The sequence below is a fragment of the Thermobia domestica genome, chromosome 13 (assembly GCF_964235325.1).
Source record: "Thermobia domestica chromosome 13, izTheDome1.hap1.1, whole genome shotgun sequence".
Classification (NCBI taxonomy): Eukaryota; Metazoa; Arthropoda; class Insecta; order Zygentoma; family Lepismatidae; genus Thermobia; species Thermobia domestica.
In genome coordinates, this window is record NC_137466.1 from 104147810 (window position 1) to 104164336 (window position 16527).

General features: G+C 37.9%; 1 protein-coding gene across 1 annotated transcript in view; it reads right to left on the minus strand.

Annotated features, from left to right (window-relative positions):
• LOC145668407 (WD repeat-containing protein 76-like) overlaps positions 1-9179 on the minus strand; it is a 78824-nt gene extending 69645 nt beyond the window's left edge. Inside the window, exon 1 of the mRNA XM_081736210.1 lies at positions 8974-9179. Within this exon, the coding sequence (XP_081592336.1) occupies positions 8974-9057 (84 nt within the window). The 5' untranslated portion in view covers positions 9058-9179. The remainder of the gene's footprint in view (positions 1-8973) is intronic.
• Between the last annotated feature and the right edge of the window lie 7348 nt (positions 9180-16527).

Sequence of the window (16527 nt, forward strand, 5' to 3'; positions counted from 1 at the left end):
AAATGACAAAACATAAAATTATAAAAGTAAATGAACATGCAATGCATACGTACCCTGTACAGGGAGTGTACACGTTGCCTATTCAGTGCATGTAAAAAATTAAAATAATAATAATGTTGTTCTAGGAATATAATTCGGTAACGAATTCGCCCGGTGTTTCTTATAATGTTAGTATGTGTATAATCGGCAAATACATGTATGTGGCAAATTTCATGTCAAAAGAGCAGTAAATAAGAACAATAAAACGAAAATAAAACTTTCTTGTCCATTTAGCAACATTTTGTTTTTCTCATTCTAATTTTCGTATTTGTAATTCTTTTTTCTATGAAATTTACCACAAATATACATTTCCCGATTATACACACAGTATCAGTATTAAAAGTGCCTTCAACATCATTATCAAATTATATTCTTACAAGAAGACAGTTATAGATATGCGACAATCATTTTGGACATGAGGGTACATGTACCAGTACAAGCAATGTACATGTATCTGTACAGGCAAAGTACAAACATTTTACAGTTATTGTGTTGGGTGCTCTAAATGGGTGTTGGGTGTTCTAAATGGGTGCTGCATACCTGAAAAGCACATATATATACAAATTTGTGTTTGTGATCCTGAAAACAGCATGTTCCTCACCTGTAAATGAACTGTTTCTTTCTCTGAACATATACTATACATTGCATACTTGCCCTTTTACAGTACTCCACAATTGCACATTTGCGTCTCCTTCAACAATTGAATTAGTTCACTTCTAAAGTTTGGTGATAGTAACTGATAAAGGGAAAGGAATGCTATTTTGTTATGTTGAAGCTGCATTTCCTTGGCAATTTCACTGTCTGGGAATGTAAGTTCGAATATTACACAATAGTAATTCTGCTTTTGTAATGATTTTTTTTTCTTTTTTAACCAAGAATTCTTCTAAACTACTTTATTTTATGCCAGAACTCATACTTATTTGCATTGTAGAATTCACATTTGAGCACACATCATCACCAAAAGCCCTTAAATTCCGTAAGATGAGATACAAATAGGATGACACTCCATGGCAGAAGGTACTGGCTTTCTACCATGATTCAGGAAGACACCACATGTTCCTAATATTGAGATGGATTCGGCCATCTACATATGGTTTTTACCTTTCACGTGGTTTGTTACCGCTTGCCGTCCAATGTTACTCAGCGGAAAGACACTCCCGGCAAATGTTGCAGCAAGAATTTGTCACCTGGTACTTCCCGAATCAACGATAAAAAAAAAAAAAAAAAAAAAAAAAAATTATCTAACAACCAGGAAGAATTAAACGTGGTCTTGGAGTATTTGGAAAGTTACATGCTTGTTATCTGCATAGGAAACAGGATACACCGAACACGACAACTACAATAGTATAGTGTCATATGTTCACCCGCTTGATTTATGTGCTTAAGTTTTATTTTAGTTTTTCAGCATATAGTATTTAGTATGCAAATTTGAAAAATTATAGGTGACATTTTTTCTTTAATGATTTTGTATTTTTTTCAAGATGGCATCCAACAAGGCCATCGCGTTTTGTGTTTCATAAGTTTTCCCGCTTGATTTACGTGCTAAGTATAATATTATTTTTTCAGTCATATAATATCTAGTTTGTAGATTTTAAAAATTATGGGTACCATTTTAATGATTTTGTATATTTTCCAAGATGGCATCCAACAAAGCTGTCGCGTTTTGTGTTTCATACATATTATTATGAGTTTTTAGTTATTCCACAGTCCTTGTTCTCTTCCTATGGTTGTCTTCATATCCCATCTGATAAGAGCTCATCCATTTTTGCCATAGAAAAGTACACCTCATATTCAGCTATCAGTGAAGTATCTCCATCTCATTACCAAGAATGCTCTTCAGCTACCACGCAGAATAACAATATGCATGATTGATGGTACGGCTATAGCGCAGTCTATAACAAAAACGATATCAATGAGTACTTGTGCAAATCTTGCTAAGGCTTTTGCTGAGTCATTCAAAATATGACAGTTGGTTACGACGAAGCCAGGCTAATTTTTTACAGATACATTAACAATTCATTGAAAGAACAAACTCGCATGAAAAGGCTAGGTCAAATAGGTCCCATAAAATTTTTCATCGAAGACATGTCAAACATAAAGCTAGTTTCCACGAAAACCTTTCTGTCACAAAATTAATAGGATCCCTTGGGAAAGTAGTACTAAATTCTTTTGCAGTTAATGATTTTAAAATTGTGGTTGGCTACCAGGCATACAGCAATAAGCCAGGTCTCTTCAGTCCTAATTTAATTGAGCACACACATGAAGAAGCCAATAGTTTGATACCACTCCACGTACTGGACATTATTTCTTAGGAATATGATATTGAGAAAGAAGTTGATGTATTTTCACCTGACACAGATGTTTTTATTTTGCTCATGGACTTAGTCTCCAACTGTTCAGTGAAGGTGATATCTATTTTCTCACTGAGAAAGAAGAAAGGAGTATAAAAATCAATGTTCGTGAAAAGTGTATTTGGATTGGTGATGCTAAAGCCGAAGGACTTGTTGGCATACATGTATTCACGGGAGGAGGCTGGGGAGGAAAGTTTTTTGGCATCTCGAAAGAGAAGTGGATTAAAGTTTATTTAAGTGATAGTGACATAATAACAGCTTTTCAACGTCTTGGTGAAGAAAGCTTTGACCCATTAAGTGGCTTGCAAGCATTTGAAAAATTAATCTGTATGAAATCCACGAAAAGCAGTCAAATTTACGCTGTCCTTGAGTTAAGATGCCACTTATTCTCGACTAAAAACCTGGAAGAAAATTATCACTAATAATAGAAGCTCTGAGGCCACACATACTCAGATCCAATGTAATTTATTTGATTGCCGAAGGCTTTAACTGTCCCAAACCACTTTTACCACCACTATCTGGAAATGGGTGGGAAACTGCTAGGCACTAAGGACAGTTCTTTCGCATCTGTACAGTCACTTAACCTGCCAGTACTATGAAGTGTCACTCACAAAATATGTGTAAGGACGAGTCTTCGCTCCTACTGTGGATATTAATATTAAATAAATAGTGAATTAAAATTATGCAGTTTAGATGTTTAAAAAGGTAAGTCTGGTCAGACGTATATATTCTATAGTATAATTAATAATTATATTCATATATATATGTGTTGATAGGATAAAATGTTATTTTAAATCTTATTCTTGTAATTGTATATATGCTTCGTTGTGTATTCTTCTTGTTCTTTCTTGTTGCTTAACGTTATACGTTCAAGTTTTTTTAAATATAGCTTTTCTAGTATGCGATGGAAAATTCCAGAGGGTAAGGGCGGTTGCAAAAGATTTTCAAACGATTTTTTGCGGATTCTTTTTAGCGAAAATAAGAAACAGCCTTAAAAAAGGATATGGTCACTCTAGGATATATAAGTGAAGGGGGCTATTGCATTGTGCGGGAGTTGGGAAGGAATCTTGGTTGTTAGAAGCCTCCCGTCGTTGGTTGCCTCGCCTGGATTTTTTTTTTTTTTTAAACTTTCCTATCTGTTAGGGATCGGTTTGTGTGCTAACCGAATGACAGAGAATTAAGTTCTCTGGGGCCTGAATGATGGCTGTAGATTTTTCTTATTTAAAAAAAAAAAAAAAAAAAAAATAGGCTCTCTTGAGGGACTAACCAAAATAGTGGTTAGAGCAAGGAAGAAATTCCTTGGGTCTGAGTGATGACCGTAGTTATCATGGAAATTTAGCTTCAGATAGAAATAAGCTTGAGTGCTAGCTTATCGGGATGAATGATTCCCGTAATCTTCTAGCTAGAAGAAAGTAGGATATTGGTAATAATAATAATAATAATAATAATAATAATAATAATAATAATAATAATAATAATAAAAACCTCTGAGGCAAACTTCATTAAGGTACTATTTTATTTATTTATTTATTTTTAATTTTTTTTAGGCCAGAGAAACCTAAGTGATAGTTTTCTCTTTGGAATGAATAACCGTCTTTAGACTGAGTGATGTCCTTTGACATTTCTGGTTATTTTTTTTTTTTTTTTTTTTTTTTTTTTGGAGGAAGGGGGGACGGAAGGTTGGAGTCAGGCCTTCCTGATAGATTTAGGGTAGAACTGAGCTGTGAAGAAATGACTGATCAGTGAAGTTTGATTAGAGACTGATAGGATGTTGTTGTGCTTGAGCTTCAAACTCCAGGGCTCCGAAGTTAAAGAGCCCTGAATAAGATTTCTTTCGCTAATTGGAGAATTCATTTCTTTAATTTATTCTGATTTAATTCCTGAATAAAGATTGTTCTTTACCCTGAATCTGGTTACAAGTTTTATTGAGAGGTATTCACCTGAGTGGGTTGGATTTTATTAATTATTATTTATGTTAGTTCCTAATAGTTATTACCTCCTAGAGGAGCCTGAAGAGACCAGCGATAGATGTGAAAATTAAAAAGGTGGAAGGAAACACTACATGTGGATGCAATGTGTCATGCACCAAAAGAAATTGCAAGCGCCTTGCGAATTCTCCACCTCGCACATCTCTCTGCAAATGCAGTGACTGTGCAAATACCTACGATTATAAATGTGAAATGGACATTGATTTCAGTTACAATAAATAGAACAGTAAATCACAGTTGTTTTTTTCTCTAATACAACATCAACAAACTTACTAAAAGAAATGCACACACATATACACGAGCGCGCTTCTTTATGTATGGACTATGGGATAAAATAATTTTCAGTATTATATGGAGTCAATATTAGTACTATACTCCAGTATTATAATAGCAGTCAGGGTTGGTAAAAACCACGGTGTTTATTGAAAAAAATATAAAAAAAAGTTTTTATTTTAAACTTTTTTTGGAGGGGAGGGGTTTAAACCAGTTTTTCATCTTCAAATAATTTGCTCTATGTATTACATTTGGACAGAAATAAGTTTGTTTCGCCTTGGAGTTATTATGCAACAACCGGGTTATGCTGGAAGGGGTCACATAAGCTTAAAGTGAAATCCAAACCGCTTCTCCGAGAGAAACTGTTCTGCATTTGAACTCAAAACCGGGACTAATCGACCACAAATGCGATACGTCTGTCGACTCACTCACGAAGAACTTCTGATAAAAATACGTTGTACTGGACTTTACATACTTGTTAATATGATTGTCAAGAGTCATTTCAGAAGGACAAAAAGATAAAACAGTTGCACAAGTGAAACCATTAGAATTATATATGGATAATTTCAAAATACTGCAGAGTACAGAAGAACTAATTTAGTCCAAGTCAGTTCACTACGACTTTTATTAGTCTAAGTTAAAGAAATACGGCGACTTAATTTGCATATCAGTAAGAAAAGTGAACAAAGATACGAATTACTTGAGTCCACTTTGGCTCTGACCATAGCTATCTCTAGGAAGGCCCCGCCATAGAAACTTGGCAACGCAGCGCGAACGTCCTATCGGCTGGAACATTTGCCTTTCAGTAAATGGTGACAATCGCACGCTGTCAGTAAAAGGCGTTGGTATTTAGATGCTGTAAAGTGTCAGCACACAAACTTAACTGTGATGCGTGTAATGATATTTTGATGCATAAAGAGGAATCAAAAGATGAATGTCCCACTAAGGTAAATAGAAGCAAATTGTCGGTACCGTCAGATTTTATTGTAAGAGTAAGTAAACATCTATTTGCAATTATGCAGGTGTTAATATCTAAAGAATATGAAAACAAGTTAATTTCAAATAATAATCAGAAATTAGTCTTGCATCGCTTAAGTGTATTAGGGATAAGCAGACAATAACATACTTGATTATATAACATTATTGTAAATCCATGCCACCACGACAGTGAAAAATTGGTAGGAAACATTGTTTGTGTAATATTCTTTTAAATAACTATTCAAAATTAATGAAGCAATCTGTTGTAAAAGAAAGAAATAGAAGGAAGTTATACATCTTTTCAGCATGAGTACGGCCTCCAATAGACCTAAAATTCTGGCAATTCTACCAAATTTGTAAATGTACTGTGTACTTAAGAACATCGGCGCCCGAAGAAAATTTTCTAGAGGACATCTTCCTGGTTGCTATATTACTTTTTTTTTTTTTTTTTTTTTAAAGAAAACCTTAAGAAATTTAAAATGAAATCTGAGTTTTACGTCCCACGGTAATGCCGGTTAGGCTAAAGGAAACGGTGATGATTTGAAATGAGTGAAATGGTGGAATGAAGAAAATAGGAGGAAACGGGAGAACCCCGAGGAAACCCACGCACACGGTGTTTGTCCATCACAAAGTTCACTTGGTGCGGGCTGAGATTGAACCTGGAACCCCAAACACCAGAGATGAACGCTCAACCACTGAGCCATCGCAGCCCCTTAAGAAATTTAAGTTGTTTTATAATACAAATTTTCGTGAACCAGGGGGCACCCGGCTCCCTGCCCCCACCTTCGTGCGCCTATGTTTTATGAATACTTATATAAACGTAAAGCTAGAATAGGAATTTATGTATATATCATCGTCACTCATACAGATAGCCTCAGTGCTGAAAATGACGCTAAACTTCAATTTAATTGTCAATTTAGTTATATAAGCGTATCTTACTGCTCGTTTACCCTTTCTTGCTTTGACTTACATCTTTCAATATATTTTGTAATCTTATTTTTTAAGTGGATTTTATATTATTTTAGTCAATTTCTTGTCATAATCCTTCTACTTTAAACATATCTTACTAATTATATTGTATTAGTCACCTTCGCTATATTAATCTCTTGCTTATTACATTCAACAAGAATATTCCATTTGTTTATTGGACAAAACTATCACAAAAAGTTGACAAAAGGAAGTGAAAAAAAAAGAAAGAAAAACAACCTGCAGAAAAAGATTTGTCCCGGTATTGCTCGCGATGGACGTCGAGTGGTGTGGGGAACAACGTTGCCACACCGAAGGCCGGGGCCTTCCTAAAGACGGCTATGCTCTGACCCATTTATACAAAAATAGATACCAAAGATACTTCTGATTTCAATAAATGCCTCGGGGTCGTAGGGTTTGTATGACCCCTTCCCCCCCCCCAAAAAAAAAGTACGGCATTTCGATGTATTTTGTCAATAGTAAACATTATTAAAACGAAACAATATTTAGAATTATTCTTTGATTGCAATTGCATAACAATAACAAACTATAAGAAAATCACAAAAGAAACATTCATAAACTTATTTGAAAAAAAAAGTTGCTTTTGTAGAATAATCTCTTTGGGTAATGAATGGGAAATTTAGGTCTGAATATAATACGAATAGTATACGGGAGTGAAACGTGATAACCCACAAATGTGTGTTCATCAAAATTTTACAAACACTTACACTTTTACGAACATTTTTCGTTTTTTGGTTTAAACCAGTTGTTTTTGAAAATATATATGCTCGAAAAAATTCGCAAACTTCGACTTTTCAGAGAAACTGACGTTCATTTGTTAATTTATATACAAAAAGATACGCATGCGCAAACCAAACTATAATACCGGTATAGTTTATTTATATCCCTATGTACATACCACAACAAGAATTATAACTAGTCTCCATAGCTGAATGGTGGGGTTCCAAAGTTGACCATTTTCCATATCTTTTACAATTCATAAATTGTACTCTCCGTCTTTGATGGCCCATTACTTGGCAGTAAATTTTTTTCCGACAAAACAAAAAAACAAAATTGGGTCCTACTCCCCTTACCTGATTTTCACTCATTCATTCACACAAACTTAACAGGCTGACTGCCAAGGTGATTTGAGGGTACTGCTCCCAGGAGGCCAGAAATTTCTTCTTGCCTTTGGCTCAATTATGGATAGTCATGTCACATTTTTGTCGCGATATTTAATTTTGCTTCTCCCGAAAATGTACCAATGGGAGCCGAGCACCATATGTCATGCTCATGGTCTCAGTAATTTGTGACAATGAGCATCATATATGATGCTCAAGATCGAGCATGAGCATCATATATGGTGCTCATGGCCCCACAGAAAAATAAGGTGAGCACTACATATGGTGCTCATGGCAGTCTACCTGTTAAATAAATTTCCCAATTGATCCGGTAAATTTCCTAAAATGCCACACAGCAGTTAACCCCTGCATTGAAATGACAAACCTAACCGAACCAAAATTAAGCAATATTTTCTAAAAACTAACTTTCAAGGGATATAGTATACATGAAGCTGCATCAGTTCCCGAAGGAGCAGGACGCTCATACTTTTAGGGATTATACATTGAGTAAGTACGAACTTACTAAGGGGGTAACAAAGCGACTTTTATTTACTTATCGACTGATATGAACGTACCTGTACTTTATATCTGCATGTGTAGTGCCCTTGTACTTTATCTATGACTATGTGTGTGGGGGGGAATTTAACGCATATCGCATGTCTTGTGCACATGGATACTTCTTACTATTGCACTACGTAGAAATTTATGGTATTTCATATAGAAGTGGTAATAGAACACAGAAGAAACGCAGATCAGGGGGTCCTCATGTATACTATTACCAAATTAGAACTAAATTTTTCAAAATGTGGTGCTCTTAAACTTAACCTATACCGAATTGAGTTTGTTACATAAATTTGACCCCTATTTTTTATCTTTACGATTGCAATATCTCGTTTTATGTATTGTACACCTGCACGAAGTATGTAACAGTCTCACGAAACAATGTCATGTTTATGGTATGATGGTACAGCTGGGTTCTATACAAGAACGTTTGCACTTAGCCCCAAATGACATTAGCTTCACTTGCAATTTCCCGCGCAAAATCAGGATATGGAAGTTTTATCACTACAAAATAAAGGAATTTCTTAAAATAATGACAATGTGTAGGTTGAAATAGCTACGTGATCTTAACACAATAGATGATCTCTTTTTACAATTAATCTGGTTCAATCACAAGGAATTACGCACTTCAAAATATCATTAAAAAAATAGATAAAAACTTCTGTGGGCAAATTATATCTTAAAGTTACAATTTACCTTCCGTTGATTTGTTGAGGATGTTTCTTTCAGTGCTCCATTCATATGTTTCAAAGACCCAACTGGGTGTTTTCTTGGACTCATTTTCCTTTTTCTGAAGTAATTTTTCAATGACAAAAACAAAAATTTTCAATTTAATTTTGAAATTCAGTCACAAACACTATATGTTGCTCAACCAGTGTTGCCAAGACAATTCTTCTTTTGCGTTTGCTTTTTGCTTTAGCGAAGATCGCTCACCGGCAATTACAGACGGTGTTTTCAGAAGAAAAAGATTATAATGAGATGAATCTTTAGAGATGCTTATAAGATACGAAATAACATAGATCGTTGTAAATAAATGTAATAGGCATTAAGAACAGATGGAGATAAGGTGAAAATTAACGAATCTACATTAAATGGACCAGAACCGTGAAACTGATGAAGAATGGCGATATTGCTGGTACAGACGACAAGAGAAAATAAGATGATTGATAGAACCAGTATCGAGACCACAGTTAAAAAGTGGAGTAGTGCGTTTTCGAAGAAGATACAAACGTTAGGGAGTATACAGAATGTGAAGTTTGTTACGAAGAAGAAAATGGATGTAGGAGGGAGAGAGAGTATGATGAATGAACCAAGATGGAGAACGGAGAGAACAAGGATGGTGCCAGTACCAACGTGCCTTTGTACATGAGGCATTATAAGCAGTTCAACGTTGATAATGAACTGTAGTAAGTAGTGGGAAAATGTCAATAGGCGAGAATGAAAAATCAATGGGAGTGTCATGCAGGGCTCCGAATCGGGCTGCGGCATCAGCTAGAGAATTCCCGAGTATGCCTACATGACCTTTAGACCAGATTAAGCAAGAAGTGTAGTTGAGAGAAGGGCAACGGTGGAGAAGGAGACGAATTTCATAAAGAATCCAGGAGGATTTCGTAGTCCAGGGGGAAGATTGTAGAGATTGTAGGAAAGATTTACAATCAGTGACGTTATAGATAGATGGATACTGATACTGAAGAGAATGAAGAGTCGCAAATAAGGCATAAGCTTCAGTGAGAAAAGTAGTGATATAATGGGGTTAAAGCTGAAACATTGCTGAAGAGAGGAATCGTAAAAGGCTGATCCCAAATGCAAGCCCTGACCAGAACCGTCGCAGTACAAATGCACAGTGTGCTGAGGGAGAGGAGGAATGGAAGAGGAGAAATGATGTTGGTAATAGACGGGATTGGAGAGGTGGGTGGGAGGGTATTATGGAAAATGATAGAAAGAGATTGGGGGGAAAACAGGATAGTCATGGAGGTAGCAAGGGAGAGAATACGTTTCTGGATATGTAACAGATGTGGTGCAAGGTCAAGGTAAAATGTGTATATGAAAGGGAGATGTGCAAGATATGGAGAACGTTTGCGGCCTGTATGAAGGTGTCGGAGCAGAGTGAGTTTAGCGAGGAGAGGGGATCAAGTAAATTGGAAACGTTGAAGACAGAATTTGTCTGAGAGGTATTTCAACTGAATTGCTAAGGGTGGAACTCGGGTTTCAGAATAAAGCGCAGTAGCAACAGTGGTGGAAGGAAGGCTAAGAGTATGGCAGAGAGTAGAATATTGAAGGGATTGAAATCTTTGAAAAACCCTAGAAGGAGAAGGAGAAAGAAAAAACACCATACGTTAAAATAGGTAAGTAAACCTGTTTACATAACAGAAGAAGGACACAGAAGTCTGTAGACCAAGTAGAAGTGGAAATAGGGCGAATAAAACGTAAGAATTATACCGCCTTATGCAGAGTCGTTTCGACGTATGATTAGCATTATACTAAAACACTGACTACTGCAGAAGGCTTATGTTAGTCGAACTCTTTAGTATGGCACTAATGGCGCTTCAAAACGACTCTGCATAAGACCCATAATGTTTTTTGATGTAAAAGTTGATAATGGGGAGTCCAACGTAAAGAAGAGTCTAAGACGATTCCGAGGTATTTAACAGAGGGATGGCGAGGAAGGGTAATACCGGTAAATATATGGGAGGGTAGGTCGGGAGTGCGTTTGCGGGTAAAAACGAGAAAGGAAGTTTTATTCCAATTTATTCTTAAGCCATGTTGGGAACACCAGGTGGAGAATGTGGTGAGAGCAGAAATGAGTTGGGGTATAGCGAGTTTAGGGGAAGTAGAAGGAATATAGAAGGCTAAATCATCACAATACGAAAGAACCCGTACAGTGTTACTGGTTTGGCGAAGAACAGGAGCCAGAAAGAGATTGAATAAAAGAGGAGATAATACAGAACCTTGAGAAAGACCAAGGGAATTGGTGCGACCTTCAGAGAGTTGGGAACGGAGGCGAAGATACAAAGTACGTTGGACCAGAAGGTTGTATATAATACGGAGATATTTCGAAGGGATGCCTTGTTGCCAAAGTATATCTATAAGGTCATAAAGTGGAACAGTCATAAGCCTGAGAAATGTCAATGAATACGGCAAAAACAAACGGTACGGCAAAAGGCAAGCCAAATATCGGAGATTAGAATGGAAGGACAGTCGGAAACACTGGAGCCAAGTCGACAACCGTATTGTTGTTTGTGAAATAAAAGGTGATGTTCAGAGAACCATTGGAGGCGTTGTTTCAGGAGATGTTCGAAGGCCTTTAAGAGAAATGAGGAGAGGGCAATAGGGAGATAATGCTCAGCGATATCAGGTTGTTTTGTGGGTTTGAGATTGGGAATAATAAGGTAGTCTTTCCACGGAGGGGGAATTCGTTCTGAAGACCATACAGTGTTATATAAGGTGAGTAAGAATTGCTGGTATGGTGGAGGAAGGTTTTGTAGGTGACGATAATGTATGTCGTCTTTTCCAGATGAAGAGTTGGGTAGACGGGATAAAATGAGAGTGAGTTCAGACATGGTGAAAGGAAGATGGATAGGGGTAGAGGATTCTGGGGAATAAAGAGGAGAAAACCAGAGAGGAGGGAAGAGACACGTGGATGGGGCTAATTGGGAGTGGAATTGATGGAGCCAGGAAGAAGAAATAGATTCATCAGAGGGAGGACGACACGTCTTGTCACGAAGGGACCGGTAAAATTTCCATATGGAGGATAGAGAGGCACCATAACGTAGGCGTGAACAAAATTGTCGCCAGGCATTACGACGGGTTTGTTGAAGAATACGGGTCGTGGTGGCTTGAGTTTGTTGATATACCAGGAAGTTGGAATAGGAGCGAGTGGCGAGGTATGTTTTAAGGGCTGGACTCCTTTGGAAAATCCATTGTTGACATTCCCGAGTCCACCATTTAGGATAATGAGAATGGACAATGGAGGAACGAATAGAGGGAGAGGAATCAGGGTGTAAGTGTGGTACAGGCGAGAACTTAAAGCAGTGTCAAGATGTAAAGGATCGCTGGACGAGGGAGGGGGTGATAAATGGTCAAAGCAGGAAGAATAAATGGACCAATCGAGGTTAGTAGAATATGGGTGAACTGTAGGGGATAAGGAAGGAAACGGAGAAGTATCGTTATGTAAAATGATGGGGAAGTGATCACTGCCGTGTGAGTCGGAAGAAACGGTCCATGTGAGGTGGCTAGAGTAAGCAGGAGAACAAAAGGTAACATCAGGAGCGGTAGGGAGTTCTTGGGGTCGGGGAAGACGTGTAGGAGTGCCGGTATTCAGAAGAGTTCAGGGTAAGGTGGGAAGTAGGTGAAATAGGGGAGAGCCAGTTGGGTTGGAAAAGGGAGCGCCCCCAAAAGGGTGGTTACAATTTACGTCACCGCCTAAAATCCAGGGAAGCTTAAAGAAATTAAAAAGATAGAGCCAGAGATGATCAGGAAGGTGAACGTGAGGGGGAATATAAAGGTTAACCAGGGTGAGAGAGTGGACAGTGACCATTTGCCATTGAATGTCTGGATATTGGATTGGAGGAGGGTGTAGAACGTAAGGTAAAGTGTTATGAATGCTGAGAGACAGTTCCCCTCGACCATCTGGGCGAACATCATGAAGCCAATGATAGGAAGGGATGTTAAAGCGTTAGGAATCTGTAAGCCAGGTTTCTTGGAGTAGGAGAAAAAGACGGATGGAACAAAGATATGAGATGATGTAAGACGTGCAACTGCGAGAACTCATCTTGTTCCATTCTAATAGATTGAAAAAGAGTGAACCAGATGATGTTATAGTGAATGTGATTGTAATAGCTTGAATATGGTGATACATGATTTATAATCGGAAGGAGAAATTTTATGTTGAGGTTTTTCCAAAATAGAAAGGATAGAAGAAACAGCGGAGGAAAAAGAAGGTATAGGATCTGCCGAATGTGACGGTTTCTGAAAATCTGTGACTATGCTGAGTAGGGATGCGCAAGAGACGAGTCGAGACAGGATTTTCCTGACAAAATTCGAGTCTAGACACGGCTCTTCCAGTAGAGGGATATACATCTTTCGAGTCGAGACAACACTTTTACAACACATTTTCGAGACGAGACAGCCGCAAATATTGTCTCGTGCGCATCCCTAATGCTGGGAAGGGGAGAAATGCTAAAAGGTATCGTTCAGTTTTAAGAGATGGGGGGCCGGGCAGAAACAGAAGGCGAAGAGTGAGGACTAAGAGAGCGCTTTTTTCTAACACCTGAAGGAGAGGAAGGAGAATGAGAAGTGGAAGGCCGAGAGATAGTAGCCGAATTTGAAAAAGAAGCAGAGGTAGGGATAGAAGACGGAGTAAAGTTAGAAGTGGCGGGAGAGGACGAAGGAGAATGGGGAGGTAGATCTCCATTTAAGGAGCGTTGAGCAAGGGTCGTAGTCAAATATCGTCGTTCAGCATCGGTATAGGATAGATGTTCTGTAGCCATGAGGGTGTTAATTTGAATTTGTATGAGGCGTTCGGGGCACTGAAGGAATGTGGCCACGTGGTCACCAGCACAGTGCTTGCATTTGGGAGGTGCAGAGCAGGAGGAAGAAGGGTGGCCGGGTTGGCCGCACGTGACACAAGATTGCTTACCACGACAGACTTGCTTAAAATGGCCGTAAAATAGGCAGTTAGTACATTGTTTTAGGCGGGGGATATATGTTTCAACGGGAAGGTGAAAATAGAAAAGGGGCAATGGGAAGGAAGAGTATTGGTATCAAAAGTAACAACCATTGTTCCGGTGGGGATGGAAGAGGATGTAAAATCCGTAATAGAAGGGTTAGGGTAGGAGTTAAGGGGTAAAGAAGAGTAAGATGAATGGGTAACAGAAGAATCATCAGAGGAAGGACGTTTACGAAATATGCGGCGAACATGTAAAATTGGAGCACTACTTCGCAACGCAGTGATGAGTTCATCGTTCGTTAAGAACGGGTCGACGCCACATAAAATGCCCTGACAAGAAATGACATAGTTCTGGATACAAGCACGCCAATCGTGCCATTAATAATGGGTGTTGAAGGAAATCATTGGCGGCTTTACCGGTACGAAAAAATACCTTTAAACCCTGAAGGCCAAGAGTAAGAATATCAGTGACATCAGTTATATTATTATTGTATAGGAGTCTACCTAGTTTCATGGGATTTTGTTTGCCCAGAGAAGTAGATGAAACGTGGACGACAAAAGGTCCAAGATGGTGGTCTTTATAAGTATGTGTGTTAGTATGTGCATAGGGCACATTAGATGAATGTGAATTTGAAGAATTGGAAGGCGGAGAAGTATCCAAATTAGTGGGCCGAAGCACGTGTCTGTCAGATGAGGCTGCCATTTTAGGCAACGACAAAAGAGAAAGAAAAAAACCTTGCACTAGTGCACAACTCTTGAAGAAAATAAAAGTTAAAGAACACAAGTCTAGAACACAATATCATCACAGAATTAACACGCCGAATCACTCTTAATCTGCTGTATCACTCTTTCCAGCATTCACACGAGTCCAACCAAGTCTATATTCAACTTTCAAATTCTATTCAATTTCACCAGAATCCAGTTCAAAATGCCTAAGCTAATAAATTAATTCACAGCTAATAGAGATTTAAAAATAAAGCAAATAAAACACAGTATAATCTAAAACTACTACAGCAGTCTTTCTTACATTCGCAAATCAATCCCTTTCATCCTTATAATATTTGTAGTTGTTGCTAGTTAAAATTTGTAGAATTACGCATTGTAGATAAATTCAATGTCTTCTGAAAATGTATACTGTTTAAGCCAGACTTATAAAAGAGTTTTCTGATCAGCAAATCTGTAAATTTCAACTCTATTATACAAAGTAAATTTCAGTTTAGATTTCTTGCTCCATGTCAGGGTCGGGGGTGGAGTTGGAAATACAGCTTCTGGAACCCCTTTCGAGGGCTTATGATGACGCCAGCTTTAATTTCTGTGCGGGGGAAGGACGGAGAAACAAGGAGAACTCCCCTCCCCAAATTTTGTGTTGCAGAGGAAAAGGATGGAGGCTTAAAGTGGTTATATAAATGAAAGCTTTAAGTTTTACGTCACACGGTTATGCCGGCTAAACTAAAGGAGAGTGTGATAATGAGAAATGAATGAAATGGTGGAATGAAGAAAGTGGGAGGAAACGAGAAAACCCCGAGAAAACCCACGCATATGGTATTTGTTGACCACAAAGTTCGCTTGGTGCGAACTGGGATCGAACCAGCGACCCCATGCACCAGAGGTAAACACTACCGCTGAGCCACCGCGGCCCTAAAGTGATTATATGAAAGCAGTAAAGAAATAGGAGGAATATATGAATTTTATATTAGTTGTTAAGTAATAGTAATACATTGTGTATTTACTTACATGAAACTTGTCTTCTGTGTGGCATAGTATGGTGGAAAGAAAACAAGAGAGTACAGAAAGACTAGAACAAAAGGTTAGTATTGAAAACATATACCGGTAATTGCTGTCAAAGCAGAGATGTTTAACGCCAATGATAAGAAAGAAACGTAAATATTATCAGATTATAATCTTGTACAAACTCAAGTGAAATCCAGGGGGCGCGGTGGCTCAGTGGTAGAACGTTCACCTCCGGTGCTTGGGGTCCCTGGTTCGATCCCAGCTCGCGCCGTGTGGACTTTGTGGTGGACAAGCACCGTGCTCGTGGGTTTCCTCGCGGTTCTTCCATTTCCTCCCACTTTCTTCATTCCACCATTTAATGCATTTCTCTAACCGGCATAATCGTGGACGTAAAACTGAAAGATTTCATTTCATTTCAAGTGAAATCCAGCTGGAAACTATATCTACGGAAAGAGGAGACAAGTTAGATACTGAAAAGCTTAAAGATGGAGAACTAGAAAAAAATGTTTGAGATTTCGAAAAAAAAATTGTATATCAATTGAGCGAAAGTAGATACAGGAACTAACTAATTTTGCGAGCATTTTGAATTTGCCGAAAAGGTAGCTATGTTAAAACTCATGAGTAATAGAAGAAACTTCAGAAAAGTAGGAAAAGACAAGTATGGAAAGAAAGTTACACTGAAGAATGTAAAATAATGTGTAGTGTTGAACTGCGAATTAAGAAGGTAAATTGACAAAGACGGAGAAATAAACAATAGACATAAAAGCAACAAGAGGAATGACATAGAAATTTGAATAATGTATTCAAAGGTAAATTCAATGGAAATAGGAAGGTAGAAGAAATAATACTAC